Source organism: Nyctereutes procyonoides, unplaced genomic scaffold, assembly GCF_905146905.1.
Source record: "Nyctereutes procyonoides isolate TBG_1078 unplaced genomic scaffold, NYPRO_anot_genome, whole genome shotgun sequence".
NCBI classification, from domain to species: Eukaryota; Metazoa; Chordata; class Mammalia; order Carnivora; family Canidae; genus Nyctereutes; species Nyctereutes procyonoides.
The window spans coordinates 10,039,115-10,061,859 of record NW_026575042.1 but is presented as its reverse complement, the minus strand read 5'-3'; the positions used below and the strand labels follow the sequence as shown (position 1 = coordinate 10,061,859).

The 22,745-nt window shown below is 45.2% G+C and overlaps 1 protein-coding gene across 3 annotated transcripts in view; it reads right to left on the bottom strand.

Moving 5' to 3' along the window:
- The window catches only part of MYRIP (myosin VIIA and Rab interacting protein), a 365,531-nt gene that overhangs the window by 53,372 nt on the left and 289,414 nt on the right, over positions 1–22,745 (bottom strand). For all 3 annotated transcript variants that reach the window (XM_055321757.1, XM_055321756.1, XM_055321758.1), the window contains 2 exons: positions 16,281–16,434; positions 8,242–8,873 (listed from right to left, as the gene is read on the bottom strand). In XM_055321757.1, the coding sequence (XP_055177732.1) occupies positions 8,242–8,873; positions 16,281–16,434 (786 nt within the window). The remainder of the gene's footprint in view (positions 1–8,241; positions 8,874–16,280; positions 16,435–22,745) is intronic.

Below are 22,745 nucleotides of genomic sequence, written 5' to 3'. Positions count from 1 at the left end.
TTCTTTGGCTCTGCATTGGAATTGGGTGTAAACTCTTGGATTTGGATGGCAATTCAGAACCTGGACCTTAATGCCAGCATGAACATCAGAGTTGTCAGGAAGAATCTCCTAAAAGTGATGACATTCAGGGCAGGAGTTGGGGTAGAAGCACTGAGGTGTGTTCCAGATCCCCTTCTTTTCATTCCCCCTTTCTTCCCCTTTCTTTTGGTTCTTAAAGATTTGCTATTCATTTTGAGTAAACTGGGTGCAGGTGCCTGCCATTTGGAATAGAGGGTTCAACATTTTCTTCCCAGAGCTACCATGGTTTGATTGCCGCAAATAAGTAAATGCCTAAACTGATGGGTAGCCCTGCTATTTAACATCTGCCCAAAACAAAGACTACACTTTAACTATTGCAAAACTAATGTCATCATTTTTGGTGGCTGATCCTCAATACCCAGTGACTCCTGGTTAGAAATCCTATACAGCAGTGTTTCTAACCCAGAGTCTGTGGAACCTCAGGGAAGTTTCTGCTCTAAAAACTCCTTGACATTGTATGTAAACCTTTGAGTGCTTGTGTTTATGCGACCCCCCTCCCCCCATGCAACACACATACTTTGTGTTCATTAGGTTCTCAATAAGGGCTATGACATAAAAATATGTCACTAATATGACATATTTAAGAATCACCATTATTCAGCAAGATTTATTCTCTGTAACCAGGTTATCTTGGAGGGCCCATCTAGCAGTCCTCATGCTCAAAGGGAATCACTTGACAGATACCTGACAAGATTTTTCTTCTCTTGAGGAGGTATTGGTCATACCTGCTCAAAGCTGTTTCCAGATTATTATTTGTACTTGTTTAAGCTGCTGTGTAGGTGGGAGTAAGGGGCAAGGGCAGAGGGCAGCCCAGAGCCGGTTCACCTTCAGCCATATTATTGTCTTCTCCTTAGGTTTTCATTTCAGGCAAAGTTCCATGCCTAAAAAGATCTGAAAATCAATGGGGAAGAATTGGGTGCAGGGATTATCATCCTTTGGTCTGTATACTGGAGGAAATTCAAGTACAATTGGAGTAGATTGAGGAGCTTCCTTCGGGATATTCTCTTGGCACACCTCAGAGGGAGGCACACCTGTTGGGTGCCTCATTGTTCACGGAGTAGGGAGGCATGTGACACTACCCTCCATACCCATGGTCTTGCTAGCATTTGTCAGAGAACATCCCCTTGAATTCAGAACTGAACAACATTCATGAACCAGGGCTTGGGGAAGTAGCCATTCACTCCTCTACATATCCCAAAACTGAATCCTGGAGCAACCTGGACCAGCAGAGGTCAACTTTTTGGCCCCTAACAGAAGACTTGATTGAAATGTGCCTGTGGTGATGTACTGGTCCATAATGAGTGACACTGAGAAGCAGTTTCCAATGTAAGGGCTTTTTTGAAGGAGTTTATAGTGGAGGATGATAACATTCTGCTTTCTCCTCACAAGGACCCATGGCATAAATTTCTCATGGATTTCAGCTCCAAGAGCAGTATCCTCTAAGGAATACATCTACTGTTTTAATATGGTTTCCATAACTCAGCAAGCTGCTCACATCATTCTCTTCCTATTGTCTTCTAGAAAGTTTAGAGCCAAATTTTTGGTATTGTTAGCCTGTGATTAGGACCTCATTGCATCCATATTGTGAACTATCATCACTCCTAGGTTCATTTGTTTTTCCTATCCTGATTTTCCCTGTGTCCTACTTTTCTTATATTTTCATTTTATTCTCTTGTGTTTACATTTATATAAACCACTTTAAATTCTTTTTGTAGCAAGGCATAAACACATGAAATAAATGAATATTTTCAGATTGTTAGTTATAAAAAATTAGTAGCTTCCCAGCGTGGCAAGACTCTTAGAACATCTTTTAAAAATAATTAGGACCTCGCCTGCTAGACAAGGGGGCAAAATTACCCCCAGGAAACAAGTTTCACTAATGAGTACAACAAAAAATGAAACGTCAGAGGAAACTGAAATAGCAGCCTCCTGCAATCCTGATGTCTCAATCAACGAAAAATTAATTAGCAGGTTTCCATTTTAAAACGACATCTGGCAAACATCACTCTACAATCTCTCCAAATTTTCCACCAAAACTGTGTGGGAAGTACAGAAAAAGGTGAAAACTTACATAACTAAAAATAAATGGAAGTTAGCTTGTTACTAGTAAATGGATGGGAAAAATTTTCACTAAGTATATAAGGCCCTTACAAATGAACAGAAAAAAAAGTGTTTGGGGACCCATCCACTCTCTCCCTCTCCTAAGTAGTCAGGATAATTCCTGGCCCATCCCCTAATATTCTCCCAACTTCAAACCCTTGTTCAGAGTGTGAGAAAAACGCTTATAATAAAATAAAATAAAATAAAATAAAATAAAATAAAATAAAATAAAATAAAATACCAAACAAACAAAAGCACAATATCTGAGCCTTTTGTTGTGGTGGTGGGGCATCTGAAGCATGCAGAGAGAAGACCTGCACCCAACCGTGTTACTTCCTCCTTGTTTCTTTTTTTCCCTTGTTTTATGCCACTTAGAAAATGTATCTCCCCAAAACATTCAGGTGGGCAGAGGGACAAACTCACTATGGTACCATGTTGCATTCCAGGAGGTGTGGTCGTGGAAATGTGAAGCCCTGGGGGCAAGCACTATAAAACCATATAGAAATATAGAAATGATTTTTGTTCTTTTCTACTCATTCATTCAGCATATGCATATTCACATTGTAGGTTCTTAGCCATGGGTTCAGAGAAACATACAACAAGATGATGAGCATAGGACAAAGCTCCTCTCTTCAGCTAGCAGAGGGGAAATGGTTAGAGTATGCTAGATATTGGCAAACAGCGAGGTGGAGACAGTATTATCCTCACTTAAGGATGACTGACAGAAAAAGTTAACATGGAGCTTATGGAAAAATACTGCAGAGCAAAGGACACCAAAGCTGGCTTGAAGGCATCACATAAATTTTACAAAACAAGTGGGACACAATGTCTGATAGTAGTTTTGTGTTTTCATTAGGGCATGATAAGACAGAGTTTCAGTGAAGAGGTACAGAAAGTTACACAGGAGAAATACTCAGATAAAAGGCATGGCTGTGGCATGAGATGAATTGTGAGACTGCTGAGACAAAGGACCTCAGAAAGACCAAAAGCATAGCAGTAGGTTTAGGACCTGCATCTGACGACAGTGATCACAGAATTAGTTCTGGGAATACAAATGAGTGATGGGAGGACAAACCTGGGCAGGTATTCTAGAAGGCCAAAGAAAAGACCTGTCAGAGATGGGGAAGACAATAAGAGAAGATTGTAGGCATGGAAGACAGAGAATCAAGATTCAATGTCACGATTACAGATGGCCTGGAAGAAGTAAGAATCAAATGACAGAAGGAAATACTCCTAAGTTGAAAAAATACCTGAGTGTGCAGAGAAGAGCTCACTGTCTTATGTGCAAGAGCATGAAATGAGAACACACTTCACTTCTGGCAAAATGTTTGCTTTTTAAAGATAATGGCAAATCAAACAAATGTTGCAGAAAAGAGAAAACTGCTCTACATAGAGGAAGAACTGGGATGTCTTCAGGCATCTATTCATCACGTCAAGATAAGAGGTAGTGAAATATCTGCTGCAGGGCTTTGGAGGGAAAGCGATTCTGACCCACAGACTTCATCCCATCAGCAGACAACAGGGGTTGGGGTTCTGGAGGTCAGAGAACTGTTGGGCAGTCTATGGTTACAGATCACAGAGCAACTCCATGTGCAAAGTTACATGTGAGGTGAGATTTGAGGCTGGGGACGCAGTTAGAGAATGCAGGACAGGACTTCTGCCCTCAGCAGGCTCTACTTGCTAATTAGGGCTGGTGAGGGCAGGGGTCCAGCAGGGAGTGGAGCTCCCAGCACATGTAGGTGCGCTTCATAGGGACTTGCCAGACTGAAGAGACAGAAAATAAGAAAACCATAGAAGCATGAAGATAACAGTAGAAAAGAGTAGAGAAGTTAGGGAAATGAAGCCTAGCAGACATGAAGATGAAGAAGGAACATAGACTTCTGCGTTAGGACCTTGTCTGTTTTGCTGACATCCAGGAGAATGTGCACATATACATGGAGTTCTCAACAAACAGAGGATATGTGTTCTTTTCAAACACAGGCATGCAATAGTCACAAAAATTGGCCTCTATTGGGTCACAAAGGAAATCCCAACAAATTCCCAATAGCATAATCACAGAAGCTATATTTATTGCTCACAATGCCATAATACTAAAAATTAGACACAAAAACAAAGCAAAATCAGAAAGTTTTCTACTCTTCTAATTACCTCTGAATTTTTATTGAAATGATAATCACATTGGAAATGATAATTTACTTAGAAAACTTTGACAGTGGGCACACTATATATCAAAGCTTGTGGGATGCAAACAACTGCATTTGAGGGGAAATTCATTATACACACACATATTATATATAATGAATATATATATATATATGAGCCAGCTTTTTATTTTATTGATCAATCTCAATAGTTTTTTTGTTTTTGCTTTTATATTAAGTAACATTTGCCTTTTACTCTCCTGTTTTCTAACATATTTCTTATATATTTTCTACATATCCTAATATATAAAATCCACTTCTAAAACTGCCTCTCACTTAAGGCAGACCTGGATAACTTTATAGGTAAACTCTTTCCAAACTTCCAGAAAATTATCATGTCATACAAAGTATTCTAGAAAATAGTAAAAAGAGAATCCTTGCCAAGTTGTTAGTATAACCTGATAACAAAGCTGAACAAGATGGCCTGAACATGGAAACCTGCAAATAAAAAGCCAGTTTTTACACAAAGAGATCAGGTCCCAATAAGATTTACATAACAAATGAAAAGATGTTTCAGAATTAAGCAATCTATTAATGATCTACAATCATTAACAGAAGAAAAACTATAGGACCATCTCAAGAGATGGCAGAAAGCAGTTGATAAAACTCACATGCCTGCTTTAAAGCATTTAGGAAGTCAGGAATAAATAGATGCTTCTTTGTTTTGAACTATTGAACATAGAGGAGGCAACATAATTCACCATGTAGCACTGCAAGCAGGTGACTAAGGATGACAGCAAGACATGAATGCCAATGTCACTACCACTTAAAAGTGTAGCACAGGTTGTCTTCAGGGTCATAAGACGAGCAAGAGAAGTCAGTGTAAATCATGGAAAAAACCATATAAATGTCCTTCCTGCGAACAAGATGATGATCTACCTGGAATAGCTAAGAGAATCATGTGAAAGACTATTAGGACTAAGAGTCTATTAGGTGCTAAGTTATAAAATATAAACATAAAGTCAATAGTGATCTCTTCACCATCAGAAACCAATTAGAACATGTAATAGATAAAAAAGATCTCACCCACAATGTCAACAAAATGTGTAACATACTGACTGAAAAACCTCTTAATAAAAAAAGTAGAAGCTTTGAAAAAAAATCTCTAAAACTTGAGTGAAAGTACATAAATGGAGACAAGTATGACACAGTTGGATGGGAAGCCTCAATATTGTAAGATATAAGATTTTTCCCAAACAGATAAATGTATTTGGAGCAATCCAATCAAAACTTTAAAAAATTTTTTTCACCTTCAAGAGAAGATTGTATAAAGTCACTTATATGAGTAAAGGATTGAGAAAAGTTAAGATACTTTATATCAACAAAAAGAATTATTTGGGGCATCTGGGTGGCTCAGTGGTTGAGCATCTACCTTCAGCTCAGGGAGTGATCCCAGGGTCCTGGAATCGAGTCCACATCAGGGTCCCCACAGGGAGCCTGCTTCTGTCTCTGCTTATGTCTCTGCCTCTCCCTCTGTGTCTCTCATGAATAAATAAAATCTTAAAACCAACAAACGTGAAGGGAAGACCATCTGTCAGATATCAAAGTATATTATAAATTATTATAATTAAAATAAAGTTGCATTTGTAGACAAATGGGACTTCTGCATCAATGGGACAAAGCAGAGCATAAGGAAATCAGGCTCATGAAAAAAAAGAAGGTTAATATATATTAAAGGGGGCATCAATAGCCAGCACATAAAAGATGAATTATTTAATAATGATTTGGTGACAAATGCTTCATTTGAAAAAATAAGGTTAGATCTTACCATATATTATTCGGAAAATCAAAGAAGGGAGGAACTAACGGTCTACCTGTAAGTTTACATTGCTTAGAATTGTCCCTGTATGGTGCACGGTGATAAGAAGACTAACTTTTATTGGACTTGTTATTGTTTTAAAATTTTCTACAGGAAATGCACCCCTACTGCTTGCACCCTGGACCAATGGCTCCCACTCCCACGACTCTGCTGGGGACTACCTTGAGGCAATCTTTTGCAGGCACTGAGCCTAGGTGTGTGTAATAATTATTAATTAATAACAGGGAACAGGAGACAATGGAGAGTAAGAGGTCGATTTTGCTAAAATACAGATACCTTTACAGAACTGTATTTCTAAATGTACTATACATATATTAACGCACAAATACAACTACAGTTATTTTGGGGAGAAGGTGGGGATTTGGGTTGTGGTCAGGGAGGACTGTATCTGTATGTTCACAATTTTCTTTACATTATATTCATTTATTCATACAGTTAAAAAGTATGCAAACAGTTAAAAATACTTGCATGTATATGTACAAACATATAGGATCTAACCTTATGAAATATATCTAACCGTATAAAATATGTATATATATATATACATATATATATATATATATTTTTTTTTTTTGAGAAGAGAACTGCTTTAGTAAATGAAGAGGGCGAGGAGGGTCCCATTAGTGCAACACTACTGCCACCTACCGGGGAGGACACTGCCAGGGAGGCAGAAGCAACATTGGTTCTAGTTTTTCTGCTGGCCCTGTCTCCTATCAATGCCTTGCAAAGATTACCACCAGAAGACAACTTTCAAGCCACTTCGGCATAAATAGGAAGGTTCACGCGGCCAGTTGTTGTGGATACATGGCAAGTGAGTCATGCAGACAACCATCAAGAATATTCCTTCAGGCAAGTGACCCAAAGTCTCTGTAAAACAGTCTTCACTTGAGCTAGCTAACAATGAGCCATCATTGAACAGAAGTTTATATTTCTACTGTATCATCAAAATAGTCCCACATTGGCAGATTTGTAATGATATGGTTTCACAGAGGAAAAAATGAGACCCTAGATCAAAAAGAGGATGTTTTCTAGGCAACAACTCAGGTAGGACGGATGCTAGATTCTGTGATCTGAGGGCCTCAGTTATGTTGACAGCAATATGAGCCTATAGAAGGCAGAGGCAACCTAACTAGATCTCCCATTAGACTCTCAGTTTCAAACGCAATCCATTGTTTATATGAGGTCATTCAAACTTTCCAGGTCACATGTGTCACTTTTGAGTTTAGAAAATATTGAGTCCAGAGTGGGCTCTACAAAGTTCCACATTCAGTCCGCCGTGATGGGCTTTGCCAGGGATACCTGAAGTTGTAAGCAAAATGGTATGTAGAGGCATGCGTGTGTGTGTGTGTGTGTGTGTGTGTGTGCATTTTCTTATGGAAAGAGTCCATAGCTATTATCATAGTCTCAAAGGAGGTTTCTGAACTAATCCATGTGGGCAGAGCCACTGAGGATTCTGAGTGGGGGTGTGAGGTGGCTGAGAGAATCACAGAATGTGAGTAAACCATGCCCCCTGAGTTATCTTATTAAAATGACATTTCCTGAGCCCTGTACTGTGTCTAGGACAGAGTTTAGTTCATTGTAAACATCTTACTCACTCATTACACCGTTCTTTAAAGTGGGTTGTTAAATTATCCACAAAAACCTGAGCCCTTACCCAAGGTCACACAGCTGGATTTGGAGACCTCATACCCTTACCCCTAAGCCAGCGGCCATCAAGCTTTAGTACAGCAGAATCACCAGGAGAGCGGGTTAGCACACATGCCTCGACTCCTTCCCCACAGTTTGTGAGCAGGGGGGCCTGAGAATCTGCATTCTAACTCATTCCCCAGTGGTGCTGATGCAAATGCACTTTGAACTGGAAGCTCTCGTCTCCAGAGAGGAGGTCACAGAGCCCCAGAGACGTGATGTGAATCATCTAGGCCCCTCAGCTACTTAGCAGCAAACCAAGATGAGAACCTGGGTCTGTGAATTCTAATCCTTTCCACATCACTCATGCATGAAGGATGGCACATCCTACTGAAAAGTGTTTACCAGTTTTATTACCTGCTGTACGTCCAGCCCCTGGGAATGGGCGTTGGGAGAAGACAACTCCTTGCTTGGCTCCTCTGAGCCCAGCCGGGCCCTTCTCCACCTCCTGGCCTTCCGGTCCACAGTGTGAGGGGCCTCCTCAGGCTCGCTGCTGTCCGAGGTCTCCCTGCTGGCTGCCTGCGGGTTGAAGTTCACGTCCAGCTCTCCCTGCAGGCGCATCTTCTCGGCTTCAGGGTCCCCGGGGGCCTTCCTCTGCAACCAGGACAGCCTGGCCCGGTGCCCAGCTTCCCGGGAGGAGCCTGCAGAGGAGGTCTCTGAGTCGGAGCACATGGCCTCGGGGTTTGGGGAGAGCCCCGAGGAGGCAGCTGAGGGGCCTTGGTCCGAGCCCTGGGCCTGTGCGGGCTGAGGCTGGGGGTTCCTGGGCCGGCCTCGGGGCCTTGGGCACAGCGTGCTCAAAGCTTCGCTCCAGTCAAAGTCCTCCTCACTGTCTGAGCCCATCTCGTCGTAGGCAGAGGCCACGCTGGAGGCTGCCTCCAGGGCCTGGAATGTGCCACTCTTGGGTTTGGCCAGCAGGCGGGTGGGTGGCAGAGTACCATCCTTCAGGGCCAGCCAGTTCCCGTCAGGGCTCTGCAAAACCTCGGCCACGTCTGCGGGTGGGAGGGAGAGAGAAACCAGGGAGGGCTGTTATCACCTGACAGCAAGGCAAGGCTGCCATCTGTGTCTTCCCCACGACTGCTTTGGGGTCTTGGGGAGCAGCTGACTCTGGAAGGTTCAAGAGGGCACACCTCTTGAGGAGGCAGAGTGGAAGGTCCCCAAGGAGTCCCGTGAGGCTTTGCAGGCCTCTCTTGCTCCAAAGATTAGGAGAAACTCCGAGATCTGGCTCCTATTGCACCTGTGCGTGGGTAGATGATGACTTCGGTCTCAAAATGCCCCCTCTCCTGCCCTAGACTGGCTTGGGTGTAGATGGGGGGAAGGGAAGGTTACTGGTGGCAGCTCTGGGTTTGGCTCTTTGCCCTTGGGCCATGGTTTTCCCTGGTTGGATGGGAGAGGACTCTGTTACCTGCCCTGGCCTCCCTCAAAGTTAACAACCCCTGTCTTGGTACTTCTACAAATCCCATCCACAACAGCCTCTGCGATGGCAGTGTGAAGTAAGATATATATGTGTACACACACACACACACACACACACACACACACACACACTGGACGCTGACCGTGGTTCCTGCTAATATTTGGTCCTGACCCTAGTTTCTGAAACAGGGCTCCTAAATTAAATTCCGTGTAATTTCCTGGGTGATGGGAGCATCTTTCGTTCTAAGGAGGCAACTATGGGCGGCTCCAGGATGAGACTGGCCACCAGAAAGACCATGCCATGATTAGAAATGTAGAACTTTCAGCCCCAGCCCCATCCTCCAGAGAAGGAAGAGGGGCTGGAAAATGAGTTAATAATAGACTGTAGCTACATAATAAAGCTTCCATAAAAGTCCCCAAAGTAATGGGGTTCTGAGAGCTTTGGGGTTGGCACATCCATGTGCTTAGATAGTGGCATACCCATCTCCTCAGTGCTTAGGACCCTCCAGGGCCTTGCTCCATGTACCTCTTCATCTGGTTGTTCATCTATATCCTTTATTATATAATGAACTGGTGAACATAAGCATTTCCCTGAGTTCTGTGAGCTGAGCTGTTCCAGCAAATTACGGAGCCTGAGGAGGGGGTCATGTAGAGCTGGTTGGTCAAAAGTACAAGTGAGGACCTGAGACTTGAAATTGGTATCTGAAGTCATGTAGTCCTGAGCCCTTGACCATAGGATCTGGAACTAACTTCAGGGAGACAGGCTCAGCATGGAACTGGAGGATGCCCGGCTGGTGTCAGAGAAGTGGCCAATGTGGAAAAATCCCACATATCTGGTCCCAGGAGTGTTGTGTGTGAGTGGTGGGGGAGTAATAGAGTTTGCTTCTACTCAGCACGTAAGTTTATTTTCAACTCAAGGCACATGCCTCATTGTAGGAGAGATGTGGGGGAGAAAGAGGTTGGTATTTCCAGTCATATTTTACAGATGGGGAGACAAAGGTGGGTGAAGTTACATAACTTGTCGAAGGTCACAGAACCCACAACAGGTCCAGTCAGAACGAGGAGCATCTCTGCCCAAAGCCAAGCTCTGGCTTATAGACTGTGCTGTGGAAGCCCTTGGTCTGCTGCGATCAGCTGCCCTGATCAAGGGCAGGCTGGAGTGGTTCTCAGTTTGGGGTCATGGTCTGGGTTGGCCTAAACTGGGCTCAGTTTTGTCCAGAGCATTTGTGACAGCTGGTGGCTGGGGCCTCAAGGGTTGACCTGCATGCCAAGGGGCAGAGGGTGCTTAGTCTTACTTTTGTTGAAGCCAAACAGGATGGTGTGCCTTGGGAGTGAGTGGGATGGCACGGTCCTCCTCAGCCACGACTATCTGGCAGAGTCTCGTGGCCTTGGGCACAGCAGTTGCCAACAGAAGCTGTTTTCCTTTATTAGGAACCTCACAGGACTTGGGTGATGGGATTTGGGTGATGAGGGTCCTGGGGCTGTGGAGGAGATCAACTTGCGTGTGGACCCCAGCTGCGGGGCGTGAGGCCTCTGGGGCCACAGCTCCGCTGTGCTGGGACACTGAGGCACAGTCCTGCCAGATGCCATTTCCACACGGATTTCCTACCAATTAAATGACTACTGTTTCAGAGAATGAACTTAAAGTGGTCAGTGTTTCACAGTGTTGTCCACAGAGCACTGTACTTGCCAGGACTTCCTTAGAACCACAGCCTTAAGGGATTCAGATGTTGGTTGAACACATTTTCAACTCAGAGACCCAGTTCTAGGGTCTTACTGGCAGGACATCTGAGTTCCCTTTTTTCTTGAGTCAGAAAGTGGGCTTCTCCTCTTCCAGGAGGATTCTGAGCCCAGTGGGGGCCGATTTAAGCATAGTCCTCCTGGAAGCCTGAGGGCCTGGGCCCTGCCTCTCCCTGGCTCCTCCTGCTGTCTTTGGGGTCCATTCCCACCATCTCCACATGGCAAAGCTCCAGTGGCCCCTCAAAGACCTCATCTCTTCAGTTCCCCTTTTCTAACAGCACTTTCTTGTCTCCCTGCCCAGATGTGGCCTCCTCCTTCCCTGAGTCCTCCTGGTGTGACAGCCTGTCTGGCTCATCCCATGACCCAATCTGGGTTCTGGCTGATGACACACAGGGATGAGCCCTCCTCCAATGATGACAAGTCCCTGCGGCAGGGGCTGGATCTCAGCGAATTCTCCAGCCTGCTCCGTCCCAGTACCAGAGCCAGCTGGTGCAGAGGGAAGAGCAGAGGCTGTGGAGTTGGTGGGCCTGGGTGGAAAGCTCTGGGAGCCTCTCAGCCTCAGTACTCTCATTGGTGAAAGGGGCACATTCCCTGGCTCGGTGTGGGGATTAAAGGAGGTGACACCCATCAACTGTGTTACATGTGTCTGCTCAGAGCAGGAGATGGATGCTTAATAGAGCTTCCCCCCTCACCTATCCATGGGCAAAGAACAAGCACATTGGATTCTAGTAGATCCAGGGCTGAGCCCGTTTCCTGACCTGAAAATGGGGACAGTGGCTGTCAGGGAATTATAAGACAACATACGTAAAGTCTTGATCATACTGTCTGCCACCCCTCAGCCTTTTTATCTTCTGCCTGTTGAATTGGCTTCTATTATTTCCTCCTGCCTACAGATCAGCACTCCATACGTATCTACATGTGATTCTTTGCCTAAGATGGCTCTGGATCCCAGGGATGGCTTGGCTGTCCCTCAAGTGGGGGGGGGGGCTCCTGGGAGCAGCCCTCAACCAGAGGCTGGGGAAGCTGGTGGATTAGTACCCCCACTCCCCTGCCTGCTGCGCAGGAGTGTGTTCTACACTGGCTCTTGTTGCTCCCCAATGGAAATGAGCTCCATTTCTGCTTGATCGATAATGAATCATTTGCCTTCTTTTCCCTTCCCTGTGTCGTGTCCTCTCCCCTCTCTGTGTTTCCTGAGCTCACCTCCTAATAAACCACAGAGTCTCAAATCTTTATATGAGAATCTGCAAACAGAGACACTCCCACGATGCGAAGCAGGCTCAGCCCTGGCTGTGGAGAGTGTTCATCTCCCTGTGGAGGGTGTGTCCCCTCCCTTCCCGGGCCCTATAGTCACCAAGTCTGCCCCCTGGATGGTCTTTGGAGACCAGCTAACATGCTGCTGCTTCTCAGGGGCACATCCTTGGCCTTCTTTCCTTAAGAAGCTAGGCTACTCTGTTCTCTGGGCTTTCACTTTTAAACATTCAAACTATACTATAGTTTATTTTCTTGGTTGTCTACCCTCATCCCCCTTGCCCCGCCCCCACCCTGACCACAGGTTGCATCTTCTTTACTGCTCTACCTCCAGCTCATGCGGAGGTCTGGCACCTCTGTGGGGCTTGTAAAGACTACTTGCTAGTGAACACAGCACCCACAGGGTGCAGGGGCAAGACTGCACCCTGGCTGTGAGACTCTTATAAGCCCTTCTGTCTGCAGCCTCTCCTGGGGCCATGGGAGGAAGCAGAGAGGGAAAGCCCCCAAGAATGCCACTCTGTGCCCTGGCTCCCAGGCTGACTGTGTTGTAAACGTGATCATGCACCTGCCTTCGACCCCTACTACATGGACGGCAGGGATTCAGTCTGTCACTGGCTCTTCTCTTCTGCCTTTTACAATCCCAGTTTACCACGTTCCTCCGAGAAAGCTAGAGGTTGACCAACTTTTATCTTTGTAAAAGCACAGCTGGCTCCCTGAATGCCCAGCCCTGTGAGAACCTGGTGGTCAAGCTGCATAATCGGAACTGCTCAAAGCTATACTTGGGCACCAATAGCACACTCTCTCAGTCCTCTGGGACTATCCACCAGAAACCCTGTGCCCTTCTGTTCTCTCCTTTGTCCGAGTTCTTTCTCTTTCATGGCTGTGTGGACAAATAACCAGTCAGCAACTCAAGAGCAGAGGGCTGTCCCCTGATTGTAATTTCCTAGCACTGAGCACATGCTGTGCATACAGTAGATGCTTGGTCAAGGTCTATAAAGTGAAAATGTGTTTGGGGAGACATTCATTGACTGCTGTAAGCACTGCCGAGGCTCAAAGTGGACCTGCTGTGGTTTCCTCAGCCCTACCATGTCCCTAAAGCCGACCCCAACCATGAATTAAAAGGCTCTGGAAGCAACCTTTCTCCTGAGGCATAAACAGAACTGCTGCAAATAGCCAAAGTGGACATTAACCTAGGCTGACCTCCACCTCTGGGTCTCCTCTGTTCTACATTTCTGCTCTACTGAGACTGGGCAATGCCCCTGGGAATAATCTGCTTCCCGCTATACATATCAAACACCCCTCAAGGCCTGTGGGGTTAGCCTGGGCATTTCAACATGCCAAAGCCAAGCATTCCTTAGAAAAAACAGTGGTTTTCTACATAAAGGCTTTATATTTTTGTGATTTTAAATCTCTGTCCTGAGGGATGCATGGATTTTTGAGAAGAGTATGAAATCTTTTTTGTGTGTCATATTGTTGAACACATTGTTTATGTTTATATACAACTGATAATTATATTTGGGTGCTTTCTTTTACAGAAAATTAGGTAAAAAGAGTCATGTTTTGAAAATCAAAATTCTTCTCAACTTTATTTGGAATGCTCATAATTCAGCAGGGAACTCTTTGTGAAATAGAATGTTTTCCAGAAGTTTTTATAATCTCCTCAAAATTTATCCGTGTGTAAGTGTGAATTTTGAAAGGCTATTTGTTGTGGTGTTGTTCATATGTTTGCTTTTGGGGAGGGAGGACATTTATTATCATGCTGTAGTTGAAAAAGCCTGCAAACCAGAGCCATGATGTTTACGTTTGGCCACATTAGCAGTGGGATCTTGAACAAGTCATTCACCCCCACTGTCCCTCAAGGTTTTTGTCTGCCATGCAAGAGAATGGTAACACTTGGCAGCTCTGGAGAAATGAATAAAATAGTGCCTGTAGATGGACCCTGCACATTGTAAAGTGATTTTTAAAGGGTAGCTATTATTTTTTATTGAAGATCTATTATATGATAATTCTCATGTGCCCTCTGGAATTTCAGAGACCCTTTCTAGAACTTTCAGTTTCTGGTGACAGAGAAAGAGAAAGAAAGAAAGAAAGAAAGAAAGAAAGAAAGAAAGAAAGAAAGAAAGAAAGAAAGAAAGAAAAAATATGAATGAATGAACAGATATGCTGGGCAGCAAGAGGAAAGTAAAGAAATTTAGAATAGAAAAATGCACTTAAAAAACAAAAACCCAAGCCATATACGTAAATATGAAACATTTCACATGCTCATAGGATCTCTGTGCAGATTCTACCCATGGGTTCTGCTAAAAGGTTCACATGGTAACCTGAATTGGGAAACTTCTAGAATGACTGTTAAAAACACTGCATGGTTTATGGTTCTTTGCACCATAAGAACAATGGAATTTGTTTCAATAGCTGTTAGTTTAATCCTCTCCCTTAGAAAAGTAGAAACGATAGCGCAATCTTTAAAAGCATATTTCTAAGATGCATAGTTTGCTGTTAAATTTTTGTGATGGTTGTTCAAAAAAGGGGCCTAGCTCTGACATGTCCTGGGAGTTGAGAGTCCTTTGTGTTTTCTTCTTGTGAGGACAATGCACCTAGCTTCCATTATGTGTAACCATGTGAGGAAAGCACAGACCTGTGCCAGGGTGGAGTGAGCATCCTGCCTCAGATGCTCAATCATGGGGTCCAGGAGACCTAGATGGCCTAAGCAGGGAGCCTCATGGCCCTTGGCTCTTATCCATGTGGTTCCAAGCACTTCACAGCCTTTTGATGTGTGACTTTGGAAAAGTGGCTTGGCTAATTTGGGCCTCTTTTTTTTTTTTAAATTTTTATTTATTTATGATAGAGAGAGAGAGAGAGAGAGAGGCAGAGACACAGGCAGGGAGATGCAGGCTCCATGCACCGGGAGCCCGACGTGGGACTCGATCCCGGGTCTCCAGGATCACGCCCTGGGCCAAAGGCAGGCGCCAAACCGCTGCGCCACTCAGGGATCCCTAATTTGGGCCTCTTCATTGCAAAGGATTATGTGACCTGGCAGGTTTATAAAGGACTGTGTCTTGTGGATGTTGAATCTCTGGAGAGGTGAGTTCAAGTACTCCATGCAGAGGTGGGACATTCTAGGAGAAGAATGGGCAGCATGCCATCCTCAGGTGTGGCGGGGATGACACTTGTCCATCAGAGACTTGTGTGCCCTGCCCCTCTTGGGTCAGAGGTATGTTGCTGGGGTGGGGCAGGGCGGGGGAGGTGTCAGCCCAGCCGGGGCTACATTTGCCAGGCCCTTTGCATTGAAGTGGAGCTGTGTGACTGGTTCTTGCCTGTGGTCTGGGAGGGAAAGTGGTGTGGACCATTTTCCTGTGGAGGTGGTTAGGGAGCAGGTGTGCTGACTTCTTTGTTCTCTCTTTCTGCATCTGTTGGCTGATGTGAGTGACCCAGCAAAAGACTGAGAGGCCGCAGAGGACAGCAGAGCCACAAAGTAGAAGGAGCCTCAGGCCTCTAAAGGCCACCTCTAGCTAGAACAATGCATCACACTGGTGTGTGATGAGAAATTAAACTATGCTATAGTGGTGAGTGTTACCCTCATTCAGATGTCAGGTTTCCAAAAGGATATTCTTAAAACCAACCCATGCTGGGACCCAAATCCTGAACACTGAAATACCCTGCGAGATTGGATTAGCATTTCTGGCCTGCATGAGATACACTCTCTGGATCTACGAGGAATAGTAAGCTTAAGTGTGGCCACAAAACCCAGGCATTTCAACACTGGGGCCCAGGAGCCCCCCACTGTCTCACGGGTCTCAGCAGGAAAACTGCCCAGTGGGAAACATGAATGCATTATACATGTGTGCTGTGCTAGAGGCCTTGGGACTTGGTGGTTCAGCTGCCTCAAATGGGCACACAGCAACTCGAGCTGATGGAGAAGGAACTGAACCGGGAGAAACCTCCCAACAGCCCGCCTGGGACCCACAGACCAACCAGACACCACTTAAAACAGTTACTTGTCTCGTCCAGCCTGTCCATGCTCTTCCAGCTGGGCAAGGCTGCCTCCTCCCTTGGTGGCTGGCCCTGGCCCTTCGGTGGCCTCGATGCGGCTTCCAGTGAAGGGGTCTTCAGAGCATCCTCTTTGGGGAGTGAGAACGAAGACTGGGACCTCTGTGAGGAGAAAAGAGGGTTAGAGGGGGGACTGAGGAGCACAGTCACAAGGAAGGATGCCTTCTGCTTTCTGGTAGATGACACTTCTGGTGGAGAAGGCATGTTTGATAGTGTTGGCCCTTCCCGTGCTGAGACTTAAAAAGCTGCAAATTAGTGCATAACAGCCTGTTGTCCTATAGATCCTTTTATCCAGCCATCCTCCTAGCAACATTTCTTAGGCCAATTGTGCTGAAAAAGGAGAGCATCTTCTCCCTGAAGACCTCCAAACGTGAGTTTGGGCAGCCCAAACTGAAAGGTACAACACAATGTCAATGCTACAACAGATTAGTGAGCCAAGTCTGGCCCATGCACAAACCTACAACCATTGCAACATATTCCCATTTACTGTCTGAATCAAAGAAGGGAAAAGAAACTGTTACCTAAGAAGTGGCAGTGAGATTTCAAATGACAGGCAGGAATTATGTTTGAATCATATCACACGTATATGTCACTACATACACGCAAACATATATATGTTACAAGTGGTACAAATAATTTGAAGCTCAACGTTAAAGACAACAAATGGGAAAGAGGCCGATGATTTAATTCCCTGGGAGATGTAGAAACTTAGGCTTGCCCTGCACACAGTAAATGCATAACAAGTGGGAGCTTTACAAAGAAATTTGAGAATGCCAATGAAAAAGAGCAACAACAGCGCCAGGATGTTTGGGGGACAAAATGGAGCTTCATGGCTGGAATTTGGGGAGCAGACATGTACCCAGTAGCCTCTCCTGAAGGATGGCTGACCAGGCTGAGAAAAAGCACAGAGATAGCTGAGGGTCAAGGAGGTCCAGTATCCCTACCATTTCAGGCCAGACCAGTACCCAGGAGCCCTCAAATATAAGCCATACGGTATACTTTTTTTTGGAGAGGGTGGTATAAGCCAGTTTTGGTTCTGACAGAGTTATAGCAAACCGCTTCTGCTTCCTAGGAGGAAGATGGGTTTGCAGAATATGGAACCTCTAAGATGTGTACTCAGGGTCACAACATGCCTCTCACACCCTTGCAAATAGGGAAGAGAGATGATGGGCCTCCAGACCTGCCTTTCTGTATTTACAGGTTAACATGGTCCAGGGGACAAATGAGTTCTCTCCATCTTACCAATTCCCTAAGATCCTGTGTGCTTCCAGTTTGAATAGGCTCATAGGAAATGCCTTACCCCAAGCTGGGCGGGGGGAGGATGGGGGGTGGGGGGAGTGGCGGGTCCTGGGCTTCCTCTCTGCTAACTTGTACCCTACTGCACTCTATTGCAAGCATCTGGTTTTTGCCTGGTATCCCCATAAGACTGCTTGCAACTGAGGTTAGTTAATGGCCTGTTAATGGTGGCACAGTAACTGGTATAGATGTGGAAATTAGTGCATGTTTGCTGTGGGGTGAATGTGATTTGGGGTGGGCTACAGGATAGGTTTTCAGAAGTACCTGATATTTTTCCTCCACTAATGTCTTGGATAAAACTGAGGAGCAAGTGAAAGAAATGAGAAGAAGCTCACTATCATCCTCACTTACACCATGGAGGGCAAGGTCTAACTTGTAGGACAGCCAAGCTAATGCATGCACATCATATGGCTTTGAGCCGACTGCCACTCCCTTTATGTCAAGGGCACAGAAAGTATTGTCCTGAAAACCAAAGTTTTCATGGGGATGGATGGGTATTCAGGGAGTCATCTATGAGTTTGTTAGATCCTTAACAGATGATAAGCAGCTGCCAGAGGGCAGAGATCAAGTCTGGTCAAGTGGAATTACTAAAAAATGAAGGAAAAAAAATCCTTCTATGGCAAACCCCTGTGTACTCAGGGAACACACCCCTGACACTCATCCTACTGTGGTCTGGCAAGAAGACTCCCCTTCTATGTGATCCCACAGATAATTCCATGTACTCTGTTACAATCATACTACAACTTGTCAATTCTTCCAAAGACTGTGAGCTCTTTGAAGGCTGGAATGGTCTTCTGGGTGTGATCTTTGGTTGCATGTTTGTGACTGAATTTACAGGACTTTAGACAGAGGTCTGGCCCTTGGGGAGCTGAAAAATCTATTGTCAGGTGCAATAGGTCACTTTTCATGCCCTGACTTTTCTTTTTCTTTAATATCTGCAAGCTTCTCACTATAAATCACTGAATATGTGTTTACAAAAGGGGAAAATGATATTTAATGTTTCATTTTACAGTGGTTCACATAGTATTTTGCATTCATCTGTATGTGTCTTTAAGAGGTGGCTTGGGTCCACTTTTATGGGATAAAAAAGCTCCTCATCTACAAAAGCCAACACTAAGAAATGAAAAGTTCCTCTGGTTGCAACAGGGAAGATGGAATCTGTGTTCTTCATGAAAGAGTTGGGGACACCAGACTTTTATCATCTATTTCAGGCAAGCCATTGTTTCACACTAGATGAAAATGACAACCACAAAATACCGCAAGGTCTGGCTTCCCTAGGTCTCAGACACTGCTGGCTCAGTCTCCAGCCAGGATGGAAAAGCCCCAGTTCTGAGACCCAGATTCAGTTTTGCCAAAAATAAATTGCAATAAATATATTGTCCAGCAGATGGCGCTATGATAATGCTTTCGCTCACCACTTAGTTCTCTGGTTCTCAGTAAGTGATGGGATTATTTGAGTCCTTTATTTGCTCATTACCCTGGCTGGGTCTTTGTGCCTACTCTTTCTTTCTTTTTGAAAGTCTGTATTTATTTATTCATTTATCTATCTATCTATCTATTTATTTATTTACTTATTTAAGAGAGAGAGAGAGCGCGCACGCAAGCGAGAAAAAAATTTCAGAGTGGGTGGGCTGGTGTCAGGGAGAGGCAGGCAGCCCAATATGGAACTTGATCCCAGGACTCTGAGATCATGACCTGAGCCAAAGGCAGACACAACCAACTGAGCCAGCCAGGTGCCCCGTGTCTATTCTTTCATTCTTCCCTACGACCTCTGCTTTTCTTCCCTTCCTCTTACCCACCCTAGTATCCATGGAAGAAGCAGGGCTGGTGATGTCAGGAAGGGCTGGCCTGAGTTAGTGTCTGCACATCTATACAAGGAGGGCTGGGAATGGTTGGTGGAATCCATGGTCCAGGAATATTAGTGTGCCAGCAAAGTCTTGCAAAGGTGAACTTGAGAGTCTGAGCTTTGAAGCAGGCCTGCCTCAACTCTTCCAGCACTAACTAATGGGTGGTGTGTTAGGCAGTGAGTCGGTCAATGCCAGCTCTTCCTGCTGCGCTATGGGATCTTGGTGGGGACAGGGGGCTTCAACTGTTCTATGCCTCAGTTTCCTCATATAAAAGGATCAGTGTCATGCCTGGTATACATAAAAAGCACTCAATGAGTATTAATCAGTATAAGAGTATTTACTACACTCTACTGCTGAGCCAGGGCAACATATGCATTCTCTCGCTTGGTCTGATAGAATGCATGTGAGGAAACTGAGGCAGGGGTTGGATAACTGGCCCAAGCACATGGCTGGTCAGGGGCCAGAGGCAGGGTCTGAGCTTGGGTCTGCCTGGCCAATTCCATGCCTTCTCCATGCTGTGCTAAGCCTGTGCTGTGAGCCTGGGAACAATGCCCTCCTGGCTAACGTGCTCCAGCCCAGCAGGACTTGCCATTGGAACCATCTGGCTCTGACGCTCTGGGTGAAACATGCAGCATGATTACGAGTTACCTCTATAAGACCTTCCTTTGCAGTTGCTGGTTACCTCGTGTGGGCAGCAGCATGACATGCTCCCTACGTCCCTTGGAATGGTCCACTGTCGCAATGATGGCTAGGACTATCAACACTGCCAACACAGCAGGCTCCTTGAGGCACTGCCCATGGCTTCAAAATGTTCTCTGCTTGCAAGGAGGCCACACCATAAAACAGGGAGAGAATGGGGGCACCTGGGTGGCTCAGTGGTTGAACATTTGCCTTCGGCTCAGAGTGTGATCCTGGGGTCCTGGGATTGAGTCCCACATCGGGCTCCCTGCACGGAGTCTGCTTCTCCCTCTGCCTGTGTCTCTGCCTCTTTCCCTGTGTCTCTGGTGAATGAATAAATAAAATATTTTTTAAAAAAGGGAGAGAGAATGAATGACAACTGAGACAAAGCTTTGCTTTGTATTTTTAAGGTCAGGCATCGATACCGAATTCAATCCAGTGATTATAAATAATAAACAATACATTAGGTCTGTACTGTAACCACTCAAAGGAGAGGCAAATATGAGGAAGGAAGGGATGGAAACACAAGACAAAAGGCTGGGAAAAATAGAGAGGGATAGAGAGATGTCTCTTGGTCACTGGGCACATGGTAAGAACCCTGCTCCTGCTGTCATCATGGTTATTATCAGTAGGATCACCAAGTTATTATGAACACAACTTTGAATATAATATACGTGTGCAAAGAGACTGGCATTAAATTAATTACAAGCCCTGAACTACGGGCTTTTAGGATATTGCATCCGAAGGCTTTGAAAGCTGGATGGCATTGACCTCCCTACTGACAGAGAACCACACAATAAGGGAGGAAATTAAAAAGAGAATGATCATATTCAAGTTTCTTTCAAGAGAACAGACCAGAACTCCTGGCTGCATGGGGATGGATTCAGTTTGGGTCTTGCAGATAAGCACAAGTAGCGGGGCCTGCAGTGTTCTGGGATTCTGCAGTTATTCTCTGAGCCAGAGGGGTCTGGGTCATTGGAGAACTGATGAAAAGAGGGAGGCACTGCCTGGAGGCCAGGTTAGGGCCCTCCACAGTCTGGAGGTCAGGAAGCCTCCCTCAAGGCAGAAAGAGGCTACCTAAGCCTGCAGCCCTTTGGTCTCACCAGGGCAGATGTGGGTCAAGGACACAGATGCCCGGGCTCATCTCCAGAGCCTGTGAGTCAGCCCTGGAGTGGGGCTCTGGCAGTGATGCAGATGAATAACCAGGGGGAGAGCAGCTGGTCAAAAGATGGGGGGGGGGCACCTTCTGTGAGCTCTCCAAGAACCAAGAGTTGGCCTGCCGCTTCACGTCCAGGCTCTGGCCAGTGATGAGGCACATTTCTGCATTTATACCCTCTGTTTATCACTTTCTCCTTATCTCAATCCTAGACCAATGCTGTGCAATAAAACTTTCTGGGGTGATGGCAATGTTCTGGAGTGTCTACTATAGTAGCCTCCAGCCAGGGGTGCTCCTGAGCACTTGAAATGTGGGCCAGTGTGTCAGAAGAACTGGATTTTAAACCTTATTTCATTTTAATTAATTTCAGTTTGAAAAATTTTTTTGATTTATATCTTTGCCATTTATTTTTAAAATCTTATTCAAAATATTAAATAATACATTCAGATATGAAAAATCACTGCAATAAAACAGTTCAGCTGTATTTCCATTGTGCTCCCTTCCTTATTAGGACAGTAAATTGTCCACCTGAGAGAAATGGTGGATTGCCCTACTTCTTCCATCTTTACACAAAGCACATGCTCACTGGTTCACCCAGGCTTTCTGGTGTTTAACATATATTAGGGGTTATGTTTTCTAAAAAATTGCAGTGACATTTTTAAGTCAACCTTGGTTCAAATCACATATTTACAAACTGATCAACTCTTTATTATATAAAGACAGGCTAAGATGAAATACATTAAATAATTTCCAGTTGCTGTGAAAAACAAAACAGAAGAAAATAAAACAAGTACTTCTGTCTTGTGGCCACTGTTGTAGAGAATGCAGCCCTAGGCCTGAGAGACAGTGGAGTCTGATGATCTCATTTTATAGACGAAGAAGGTAGATCAAGGGCTTTGGAAGAGAAGAAAGGTATTCAACTCCTAGCTCCACCAATCACAAAATGTGAGGCCTTAGGTAACTTATGGTAGAGCTTTAGTCTCCGTTTTCTCACCTATAAAATGGGTTTGGTAATACCCACACCTGCACCTTATGGTGAGGGGTAGAAGAAACATGAGATGGGTAAACGTACTTGTTCCTGCCCCTTCCCCATATGGCCTCATTGGCAACTAGAACCGCAATCGTCATGCGGCATGACCCAGGGGGCACCACTTGCACTGGACTCTCCAGGTGAATAGTTGTGCAATATGGTGGCCTTGGCCAGGGTCAGTCCCCCTTAGGCCCTAACTTGGGGATGTGATGCTAGCACAGTCTTTTACCACAGGGGATGGGGGCCAAGTGCAGGCCAGGGTGGGGAGAAAGCACTGGCTTTGCCCTTGAGGGTGAACAGTGTGCCTAGTGACCCTGCATGGAGCACTGGAAAGGCTATCCTTGTCTCCAGATGTGCCACCCCTTGAGGCCCCGGGCTGGCCCGGCCATGGTGCTGGTCAGAGGGA